Raw genomic sequence first — 12,543 nt, forward strand, 5'->3', positions numbered from 1 at the left:
CCATAGTAAAACAAAGACTTATATTTTTGATATTTATTTTATATATTTAAATGCCATTTAACAAAGAACAATCAACCAAAAAATGAGTTTGCGTGTCACCTCTGACACGCTGTCATAGGTTCGCCATCACTGCCTTAGCAGGTCCCTTAGCACGCGGACCGGAGCTTCGCCCAGATAGAGGCTCCATTGTGGCCGCGGAAACGGAGTGTCTCCAGGGGCTGCAACTTAAACACTTCGCGGGAAGTTGAAGCTACAGGCTTTCTCTTGCACGGGGCACTTTAAAAGAAGAATTCCTTTCTCGACTAAGCAAACTTCCTAGGAAGGTAATCTGGCTGGACAAAGTAGCGACTCTCCTAGATCCAAGATTAGCCAGCACCTGTCAAAATCAAGACTTTGAACAAAAGGTCTGTCATCTGCGACACCCGAAGGTCGGTTTCACGGGATTTTAAAATAAACGGACAGCCACCCAGCCAACTGTGTGGACGCTGCCGGCGCATTTGCATTCGAGGCTGCGAGGGGAAGGCGCTCCTGTTCAGTGAGGCTCACCGAGGGGCCGGCGCTGGGCCGGGCTCCACACCCCTGTCCCTCCTCCGTGTCCTCAGTGTCCCCGTGGGTCCCTGAGGCTGGTTAGCCTTGGCTGTGAGAAGGTCATGCATCATCAGAGTGAGGACTGACCTCGCTCGCCCATCCCTGAAGCCTTCACTCTTTGCTGGGACCACACCACCTCCCACTGCTTCACCCCCAGAATCAAGAGACCGGCAAAACTGGGAAGGCAGTTTCCGCACAGGCTCACGATCAGTTTGCCAGAATGACCCCCTTCGCTCTACGTGAGTCACTGACTTTTCCCAATCTGGAAATTTCAATACATATTTTTGTGTTTCCAAAGGAAAATTTCACAAAGGGACTCCTGCTCTGAGCTCACTTTTCTTTTTCATTCAATACATTCTTCCCAGGAATCTTAACTAATTTCACGTTCAATTCTTCAAGTTCAATTCTCTTTCCTGAGCTTCAGGCCTGCACGCACAATGCACGCTGGAGTCTACCTATAGGTCCAACATGGACTTCAGATTCTACATCTCAAAACCCAATTTAGCATCTTCCTTCCAAAGCCAGCCAGTTTTCCTGTTTGTTTTTTTCATGGTTACCTTATTGCTCAAGCCAGAAACTCAGACTCTCGCTTCCCTCTCCCCTGCGTGGAGTGTATTTCCCAATCCTTCAGAGACTTTCTCAATGGCTTTCACATCTGGCCCTGCACTCTGTCCCCACAAACAAACCCCGTGATCTCTCACCCAGATTATCGTCACCTCTGACATCACGACACAGCTCATCTCCATCCTGGAGGGGTGACCCTGCCTTCGGTGTGAAATCTGACTTCTTTAGCCGAAGGGCAAAGCCGTCCCTGGCCTGGCTCCTCTCCCTTCCCCATCTCACAACCGCTCCACGTGGGCTCTGCGCTGACAGCTGCTCAAACTCTGTTCCGGAATGTCACGCGCTCCGGTGCCACTTCCTTGCAAAGCCATCGGGTGAGCCACCTGCCTTTAGACCCACTGCTGTCCTGTGCGTCCCCATCACGGGGCTGGCGCGCTGCGACACAACTGTCCTGCTTCTCTGTCTCCATCGGGCGCCCGGGCTCCTGGAGGGCCGCGGATATATTTCGCCTCCTCCACGCCCAGCACAGAGTCCCGAATGGAGCGCACACGCACACTGATAGCTCGGGAGCTCCTCTCCTGTGATGCAGGGGCTGCTGGGATGCCATTTCTGTCCGTTCAAGGGCAGGGATTTATAGTCACACATCTGTCTGTCCACTGTCCACCTTGCCGGCCTATCTGTTTACCTACCTACCTATCTCCCAACTTCTTCAAAAGTGAACTTAGGCTGCTTGAGTAGCTGCTGTCGGTTAGACACAGAGGGCAACAAAGCTTTCAAAGACCCCATCAGCGCAAACGCCGGTGGTGGGCTCTGCTGTGCCACATCAGCGTGTAACACCACAAGTGCCACTGTGTCCTCTCCGTGGCTCAGGAGGACCAGCTGGTGTGTGAGCAGCTAGAGAAGTTCGGTGTCAGGGCGGTGACATCTGGGATAGGAAGCCCTTGTTCCCACCTGAGCTTTACTGTGACCTAACCCGGTGGCTTTGGGCAGAAACCACTTCCCTTCAAGGTCCCCCATCTGCGACCTGGAGACGATAAGGCTGGGTGCACAGTGCTGGCAGGGACTCACAGCCCATGCTTTTTGTTGTTGTTGCCAATCCTCACCGAGGACATTGTTCCATTGATTTTTAGAGAGAGTGGAAGGGGGAGAGGGGGAGAGAGAGGGAGAGAGAGAGAAACATCAATGTGAGAGAGACACATTGATTGGTTGCAGGCACCCTAACCAGGGCTGGGGAACCAGCCTGCAACCCAGGTATGTGCCCTTAATTGGCATCAAACCCAAGACCCTTCAGTACTGGGGCCACCGCTCTATCCACTGAGCCAAACCAGCTGGTGTTTTTGCCTGACCTGAGAATTGCTTCCCTGAAGCCTGCTGCCTTCTTGCCGCCTGCCTCGCCAGGGAAGGACCAGGGTGGGCCAGTCGGTGAGGGGCCGGCCACCTGGCTACACTCAGGGCGGGGGCTCTGCTCCTCACCACACACGCACCAGCAAAGTCCGTGAGGCCTCCTTCAAAACACGAGGCCAGGATGGCACAAGGAGAGAAAGCTCGGCACAACCTGAGAAACACATGTCTTTTTAACTTGAAGCCAACACCCTCATCTTCCAGGAAAGGACAACATCGAGGAGAGATGGGAGCCAGACACGGGGGGAGCTCTTAACTGTCCACAATGAGCCTCCCCTGGAGAAACTGGGAGGGGCGGAGGCGGGAGTGAGGAAAGAGCGAGAGGCCCCGGGCATGCCTGGGACCCTCTGCACTTGTGACTGAACCCGGCTGACTTAGTTGTGTTTTGTGCTGGGATTTCTGTTGGAAGGCTACAGGGTGATCTGGGCAGCAAAGCCCTTATTGTCTCCTACCCTTCACCCTCTGCCCCCCTCCCCCCACACACATATGCATCGCCTGCCCTATTATCACCATCTCACACCAGAGTGGGGACATTTGCTATAGTCAATGAACCTGCACTGACACATCATCGTCACCCAAAGTCCGTGGTCTACATGAGGGTTCACTCTTGCTGCCCTACACTCTGTGGGTACCACAGCATCGTACCGAGTAGTTTCCCTTCCCTAAAAGTCCTCTGTGCTACTCATCCTATGCATCCCTCCCTCCCATCACCCCTGGCAACCACTGACCTTTGTACTGGGTCCATAGCTTTACCTTTTCCAGAACATCATATAATTGGAATCATACAGTATATATTTTCAAATAATCTGCCATAAATTTCAACACTAAGGCTATGCTGAAGTGTACAGTCTATTTTTGAACTTGAAATGAACTGTGAATGTTTTCCGTATATTTAATAAATTGTCTTAAATTTTTTTTCAGTAAAGATGTACTTATATGTTTTATTATTAATTTATTTGTGGATCTTTAAACTATTTCTATATTTTAATGGTAAAAATCACCTTTTGGAAGATATAGTGTGGGCCTGAGTGGACTTCAAGAAAATATTGGACCTGAGTTAGAATCTGCCACTGAGTAGCCATGTGACCTTAGGCAAGCTCTTGTTTTAACTACCCTAAGCTTCACTTGGCTCCTCCATAAAATGGAGATAATAATGGTGCTTTTATCATAGAAATATCAGGGGATTAAGTGGAATGATGTATGTAGAGCATTTAGGACAAGTGTTCAGTGAATGCTTATTACTCTTGTATAAATTATCTGTCTACAACTCTCTTTTCTAGAACATAAGCTAAAAGTGGAATTACTCAGTAAAAGGATCAGATATTAAGGTACTGAATACATATTATCAAACTGCTTTTCTGAAATCTTGTGTCAATCCATATCCTTATCAGCGGTGTACACAGTGTTCATCTGACTGCATTGTAGACCATATTCCTGATTTTAAATCTTTCCAATGTGATGTCCAAGAGGCGAACTACTTACTCTTTGACATTTCAATTACTAGAAGTGAAATACAACACTTTTCATTTCTTTATGCTGACAATTTGAATGCTTTTCTCTTGTGATTTGTTCATATCCTTTCTCATGTCTGCTACTTATATGAGTTGCTACTCATCTTTTTTAATTTTGTTTTTATTTTGTAGTTACTGCTATTTAAAATTATAATTTAATTAAAAGTTTACATGTATGGCTATAATAAAAGAAGACTCTTAATTTTTAAATTTAATTATATAATCTTTAACTTTTCTGAAGCCTATTATATATTCTAAGGCTATTATAATAGACTCTTTTTTAGTTTAGAAACTAAATATTTTTAGTTTCCTGTATATGTCAAATCTCCAAAAAATAATATTTTAAATCTCATTTTATTCATTGTAGTTTATTCCTTAATGCACTGTCCCAAACTCCTAGGACAAAGCTGAGTAATGGAGCCAGCAGAGGGCTTCCTTATTTTGTTTCCATTTCTATAATAATCTGCCTCTATTATTTTATTGTTAAGAACAATGTTGGCTGTTGGTATTAGGTAAATATCTTTTATTACGTTAAAAAGCTATATACTTTGACTTAACTTTCTGATGAACATCAGAATTAAGAAAGTCTTTGAATACATTTTCATATTTCTATTTTTTACTTCAGATAAAGATGACAGAATCTTGTGGAAAATGATGAAGAAATAAGAAGAATGCCTAAAATTATCCAGTAGTAATAACAATGGATGGAATATGGGAATTGTTTCTTTTTGGCTATCAGTTACAATATAGTTAAATTCAATACACATTCATTGAGTCTAAAACACATGGGTTGCTTCAAAAACTCATTTTGCCCCTAAACTGAGGATGTTGATGGTATTTATGTTAACTAAAAACATGGACAAGGCCAAGCAACCTACCCTAAAACGTAGGGAGACAAAGTCAACTCTTGCCTTCAGTGGGGAAGGAAAGAGCAATCGCTATTGTATTCTCAGATGACAGACAAGAACTCAACCTAACAAACACACATTTCATGGTATAAGGCAGGATTCTGGGTGCTATGGAGGATGTTACGAGGATTAAAACAAATGTGTGATCCTTTATGTTTGCTAAATGGATCAGGAGAAAATAAATACGTATACAAAGCCTGTGGACAGAGCTGAGCATGCTGAGCGGCATATACGTGTGTGTGTGTGTGTGTGTGCATGGATGTTTGGTGTGGAATCACTGGTCTGCCCCACGCTTCCATGTAAGTGGTGCTGTGTGCAGAGGGAAGGAGAGCACAGTGTAGGCTCCTCCTCAAGTGTGTTCTTTGCAAGCACGGAACCCTTTCCCTGGTAGCGGGATCCGAGCCCCAGCACCCACACAGGCCGGAGCCTGGGCACCAGAGGTTCTTCCTGTTCATTTTTAGAGACTAACGTGCTTTCTAGGTGAAGTATATGTTTTTCAAGTCAAAACATGAGCTTCTGAGTTAGTTTTAAACGTTGACACTTTTGGAAGCAGGAGCATCTGGTCACTATCTACGGAACGCTTCCCGGCAACAGAAGCTACTGAGCATGGGCGTGGCTGACAGTAAAGAGATTCTTTTCCCACCTGAAAATCGACTTACAAACAAGACCTATGAAAACAATTGAGATGATAACCTATGTTTTACTGCAAATTTGAAGACTGAATTAAGCCAAGGGGAAACTAATTGCTTTGCTTTGTTAAAAGCGATCCTTACGGCGCTCTCCCTTTCAGGTGTGGCATGACTTTGAGACTGTCCACTGAGCCTTCTTTTGGCCTTTGACTCATCAAACCCAGGCTCTACAGAGACCAGAACCTTCTGTCCCAGACCTTTTCTTAACAGAAAAGATAAACACAAGAGGCTACAAGAGCAGGTGCTCGAAAACGGGGCCTGGGACAGGAGTCTACATATCGAAGGCCCGAGAAAGGGTGGGAGTCTTCACCTTCTAATCCGGACACCAAAGAATCCTCTAACTAACCAATGCACAACCCACAACCCACAACCTACAACACCAATGCGCGAGGAGAGTGCAGGAGGGAGTTCCCACGCGGCTTCACATGGACTGGGGACTGTGCTCAGGACAGCCTCACAGGTCCCTGTCTCACCGAGGACAGGAGGAGGGCGCCTGCTACTTCCCAACCCTGGTCCCTGAGGGAGTGGTAGGGCTGCCAACCCCAACGCCTGTGAAATGGGTTCACTTATCACCAGGCGGAAAGAGAAAACATCAGCTTACGCCTTATTTTTATTTAGACTTATATCCATCTTGATGAAATATTTTCCTTTAATTGTGGAAAAACCTAGCAGGAGAACTGACCGACGCAAGCTAAACTGAAACGTTATTGTATACAGAAGGCCTGTCCTCACTCTGTTTGCAGATTGCCTTCCCATAAAAATCCAACAGAAAGAACTCTTTCTCCATTCAGTCAGAAAGAGTCATACGTTACTAACGGAGCTGAAAAAACCCTCCAGTTCCATACTGTCATTCATAAAAAATGATTTCCATCTAAGCATCATCGTGTTGCACACAGAGACCTTTTGGTAAGACGATATGCTAGTCAGACTTAGAAACAGGAAAGCCAGAATTACACCAAGTCTACGCCCTTCTCTGATGGGGAACTACTATTTCCTTTGATAATTATGTCCCCCTGTCACTCATGTTCCTTACCTTGTCAAACTTATTTATTAGTACCCAACGTCCAAAATTTCCCCTTTGTATCTTTTCCCTGGAGTGGCAACAAAATTAAAGTGTGATTGCTTTTATGAATAACTGTCACTGACAAGATGACCAATGACTTTTACAATGAAAACAACTGACTTTATTTCATAAAGTACAATTAAGATGTTTTTAAAATCACATCCCAAATTTCCTAAAGACTATCCTAATAACCATTTTAAGTGCATGGCCATTCCTTGATAATACAAGGTCGGGTACTGGAAGGCCCTCACATCGTGTATTTCGTTGTTCAGAACCTCTCATAAGCCAAAGCTGTGAACAAACCAAACTAACTACACAGAAGGACTAGCTGGAGAAACATTAAGATTGTAAAAGAAAATGAGGCCAAATGTCAACAATAAATTCAGACATCACACTTGAAGCTAACAGATAGTTAACCTCCTTGAAGTTACTTGTACTCTTGATCTTAAAAAGCTAAAAACGTGTAATTTAAATATTCCTCTCCTCTACCATAGCATTGCTAACTGGAGTGTGAAATCAAGCATTACCACATCGTTTCTGCCTGATGAGATAATTTTGGTTTTCTTAGGAGGATTATGCCAATGCACTTATTTTTGCCAGAAAATAATTTTACTTTTTATTTCGCAAGAAACTAATATTTGCAATGACCAATTCCAGTTGTGTTGACTTGCAAAACTATACGATGAAAGATTGAAATAAGTATAAGAACCAGTTTATTTTTATAGAATATTACTCAAGTTTAGAGCAAGTAAACAATTTCCAAAGACAGAGGCTAGCCCTAACCGGTTTGGCTCAGTTGGCCTGCGGACTGAAGGGTCCCAGGTTCAATTCCGGTCAAGGGCATGTACCTTGGTTGCAGGCACATCCCCAGTAGGGGGTGTGCAGGAGGCAGCTGATCAATGTTTCTCTCTCATTGATGTTTCTAACTCTCTATCCCTCTCCTTTCCTCTCTGTAAGAAATCAATAAAATATATATATTTTTTAAAAAGACAGAGGCTAAATGTATCTTTTATACTCTTGCTGATACCTTTATAGTTTTCTCAAGTAAAACGACTTAAAGTTAACTTCTGTAAAGTTACAAGCTTAAATAATTTTTCCATTATTGTTTTCATATTTGGTTGAATCATATCTTCCTTCTCTTTTCTCCTTTACTTCTCATAAAAAAAACAGTCCTCATGCCAAGAATAGAATCTGATATTTGAATAACTGTGTAGACCCCCTAGTTATTTTTTTTAAATTGGGTTTATGGAAAAACTATATTCTTTCCATCCCTAACGCAGAACTTTTAATATATACATTTATTTTAGACACTCTTTATATGCAGTTTAGTATGAATAATGTCAATAAACAATAATCGAGCTATATTAAACCAAAACTAAGTTTGGAAGTTTATATTATACCAAGTTTGCCCAACTTCTCACTTTTCACCACATAGTTTTGGCAGGGTATAGACAAGTGATGGCATTTTTTAAAGAAGGTAGAGTTCAAAAACAATAGCAAATTACTGCTAATTTCTTCTTGATGGGTGCTATTAACACCTATTAACATCAATAAGAGGAACAAGGTTGTTTCCAGCACAAAATATCAGTCTAATCTATATCATTTAGAAACAAATGAAAACTTTGGAAAGGAATTTGAACGTACCAGTAAAATATAACATTTTTGTGTGCTGTTCTTTGATGAAGTGAATCACAACCATAAATCAGAAACAGCTTTTGAAAATAAGTATGACTATCAAGCTTTTCTAAAGGCAATTCTAAACTTGTCACTCACTCGAAACATTTCCACCTTAGAAAGTACTAATGCCTTACATGCCATTTCCTTAAGGAAATCGGACACTTTAAAAGGCAAAAATCTTCTGTCTTTTACCCTAAGCATAAAAAGAAATATTTCAGTAAGGAATGGAAGAAAATGAAGCGCATTTAAATAATCTCTTTGCGCTGGAAGTTGCCAATTCGTCTGTGAGCAGTTTCACTGCAGATGAAAAGAAATCAAAATACAGGGCAGATGTTGAACAAACCACATTTTCGTTCTGTCACACACGGGCATTTTTCAAATGATTTTGGCTCATCTATTAAATAAGGTGCATTTTGCTTGATTTTGAAAAGGGAAACAGCAGGAAATATTTAAAGGCCAATTGCTGCCAATTAACTTCGATCAGTAAAAGTTCTACTTGAATCTTTCAGATTCTTCTCCTGTCTGAAAAAACATACATTTATAAAATCTAGCAAAACAACAACTTGATGACTAATGGCTGTTAGCAGCTCTACCACAAGCTCGCTTAACAGCAGGATTTAAATAAACAACTGTCTCTATTAAGAAGGGAGTGCAATGGAGTTATAGTCACGTTGTCTGAGAATGGAGATATGAAAAACAATATTCTTTATTCTTAAGAATGCTGCTCATCGAGACCATCACGTTTGTCACTGCCCATAACACCTTCAATGAGCCATCTGACACGTTTCCCCCCAAATGATGATGGACAAATAAAATCATCAGCAGTTTCACATGAGAAATCCTTGTGCCCTAACAGCAGAGGCCCGACTGAAATATCATGCAAACGACAGGGCCGGTGAAAAAGGAAAGCACCCAACGCAAGACAGTGACAGCCTGACATGAACCGCATATGCAAGTATCACAAGCTCTGTTGGGTTCTAAAGGCAATTCATCCCGACGGTGACGATGTAACCGAGAAATCTGTAGTTTCTGCTAATCAGCACAACTTAATATTTAAGATCTTTGACCTCAAATTTTCATCCTTATCAATGATTATGTGGCAATCTAATTTTGAAACACAACAGTCCAAGTAAAGCATAACAAATACCATGAAGGCAAAATGCATTACTATATAATTGGCAATTACTTTGCCTCATTATCCCAATTATATATTCAAAAATAATATCCCCTTATTGTAAGACCAATCATCCATTTTCAGGCATACAACATGAAGTTTATATAAAATAACTGAACTTACTTCTAAGTCATTAAAAAATAGATGTGTGTCTGCCAAGTTGAAAATCATTTCTTCCATTCGCAGTCCAAGGGAAACTGAAGTAGGTGGATCCTAAAAGAAGAAATTTTATAGGTCAAGAACATGTATTCTTCAGGTTACATGAACTCTATTGTCACATTAAGAGGGAGTGAGTGTAGGGAAAGGCCCAAAGTGATCGTCGGGCGGCTTGGGCTCCAGTTGCCTTTGGTGTGCATGATTTCTTCTATATGCAAACTTCAATGATTTATTTTATTTAAAAAGTTTCCCTAATGTTGTTGGTACTTTGCATAAGGAAGAAATAACTTGCTGCTTAAAATATTACAAAATATATAAAATCTAAAGTTACTTAGACATATAAAGTAGAGGAAATTCAGCTTTGCACTTATGTTTCAGGAGCAAGAAAGTCAGTGAATCAAGAAGACATTGCTTACGTTACACCACAATCCATTAAACATGTCTAAAAGCATTACCACAAATATTAGAAAATAGATACAATATAGACTCACTTCTGAAGGGCAGTAAATACTATTTTTACTGCAGAGGATAACTATAAATTTTTATTGATTCAGACTGCCTGCCAATTTTGAGTATACTTAAAAGTAGGAAGTGATGGCCACTCTGACCACCTGGCACCATGCCAGCTCCGGGAACATATTTAACATTCATGTGACACTATCCAGTCACCAAACATCCAGTACAATACACAGAGAGATCCAGTGACTTCTACCCAATGCCTCACACAACCCATACCCTGATGACATTTACTGGCACTGAGGCAAAGTCAGGGGAATATGGAGATATTTGCAGATTTTATGATGTTGCTGTTTCCTAACGTAACATGCCGAGGAAGCAAGATGGGTCATGGTGAATATCCTGCATAATCATGAAGAAGGAAAAATAACTTGTCGAGAAAATATTCAAGGATGTAATGTGCGTGTTTGAAAGTTTTATTGACATTCTAATAACAATACCAACTTTCACAGGTCCGGCACTGTCACATTTTCCCAAAGAACAATAATTTCTGATATACTGTTTTTTATTATTACAGCAAACTTTTCGGAGAAAGACGGAATCTACCTCACCATCATTGATCAGGGAAATTGTAACTAGAGAAACCATGCCTTCACATAGGGCACGCATCTGGCTGGTGCACTCTGTCTATCACGCGTCCTCGAGTCTTATGTTATAGTCAGGGACACAAAACCCAGAGAAAATAAGATTCTTGTTTTCTAATACTGTCCGACGTAAACCTTGTATGTTTTCTCTATTGTCTTCCTTCCAAAGCTCGAGACTTGCCTGGCTTACGCTCTACTGTCCATGTATCCACAGTCGATCATCCCGAGTGTTTACCCCAAGTGCCACACATGGGCTTTGGGAAGTCGCAGGAAGTGACAGGAAAGAGCCCCTGGCCCTGAGCTCACTTGCCCTCTCCTGGAGCCTCAGTTTGCTCATCTAATAAGTCAGATGGCTAGATGCAAACACATTGTTCTCAGAGAATAAATGGAATGATTTTTTTTCTTATAATAAAAAAAAATTCTCGTCTCTTAATTTGGCACAATCATACCTGCTTGTACACCTGGGGAGAGCAGGCCTGTGATGGGGTGAAAGGGGCAGAGACTCCTTGAATGCCTGCCAGGGGCCAATAAACTGTGGCAAGGGAGGCGGAGTCAAACCTGCCAACCCCGCCCATCACAGCACTAGCCCCGCCCACTCCTTGCCAGCTCCACTCAGGGTCTAAACAGAAATCCCAGAGGAGGGCTTGGCACCTCTGGTCTCAATTCCTCTCCTGCGCTAGGCCTCCTCTGCCTGCTGACTGACTGGAAAGAAGGCAGAGAACACACAATAGCCAAAGGTGGGGCTTAGGCTGGCACAGGGTTTAACCAACGCCCCGGGGTTTATAAGAGGGCAGAGAGGAAAGACACACCAAGGCCACTGAGTGTGCAAGAGCTGTGTGGGAGGGACCGCAAACCCTTCCCTCAATTTCCCTGTGCGAGGACTCACACGCCTTAGCCCTCTCCAACTGTCCCTGTGTACCACCACCGAACACCTATGAAACTGCATTGGTTGAGAAGAATTAAGAACAGTTGACAAATAAGTAAAGGCAAACTTGCGCTGCACGCTGCTTTTATGGGGAATGGCTCACTTGCTTCCATTCGCAGTATCAGCAAGCATGCTGGAAAGGCACATATTCAGACATACCCCGGAGCAGAATTACCAGTGGGGGGAGTTCAAACAGCTGTTTCTAAAGCAAAACACCTGACGGAGGTGTTTACTCCCTCTTGTTCAGGCCAATAAAAGTGCGCTGAGTTGTCGCATAACCAAGCCCATGAATCTTTTTATGTGGCGCGCAGAAGAGTTTCACTGCCAATTCCGGAATTTATGTGCCATGGTATTGTTACTTTTGAAGGAGTATTATTCCTCCTTGATATGGTTGCTTATTTATGCCGCCATCAAAGGAACTACTGCATTGTTTGCTAATATATAGCATATTTAACTTTTCTTCATAAATTAGAGTAATGGCTTGCCAGTCGGAATACTAATAAATTTTAAAGGCTTGTTCAGTCTCATGGTCAAATACGACACAGATGTTGGCCTTATTTACCTCTGAATGTTTTTCTCTTTTGTTATGAGCTTTCATGCCTTCACAGTGTCTATCCCTGCCACTCCACCGTCTTATGAACCGTCTACTACACCAAGAGAACAGTTTTCAGATTTAAGTGGAATGAGAGAATTTTAGAATAGGAAGGGGCTCTAGTTGAGGGAGCAGTGTTTATCAAATATTTTTCAAACCACGATCCACAATAAAAAATATATTTTACACCATGATCTT

At 42.5% G+C, this 12,543-nt stretch overlaps 1 protein-coding gene across 14 annotated transcripts in view; it reads right to left on the bottom strand.

Moving 5' to 3' along the window:
• EYA1 (EYA transcriptional coactivator and phosphatase 1) overlaps positions 1 to 12,543 on the bottom strand; it is a 288,535-nt gene that overhangs the window by 34,576 nt on the left and 241,416 nt on the right. For all 14 annotated transcript variants that reach the window (XM_014539839.1, XM_014539832.1, XM_014539831.1 and 11 more), the window contains one exon: positions 9,696 to 9,785. In XM_014539839.1, coding sequence (XP_014395325.1) covers positions 9,696 to 9,785 — 90 coding nt within the window. The remainder of the gene's footprint in view (positions 1 to 9,695; positions 9,786 to 12,543) is intronic.

This window comes from Myotis brandtii, unplaced genomic scaffold, assembly GCF_000412655.1.
Source record: "Myotis brandtii unplaced genomic scaffold, ASM41265v1 scaffold23, whole genome shotgun sequence".
NCBI classification, from domain to species: domain Eukaryota; kingdom Metazoa; phylum Chordata; class Mammalia; order Chiroptera; family Vespertilionidae; genus Myotis; species Myotis brandtii.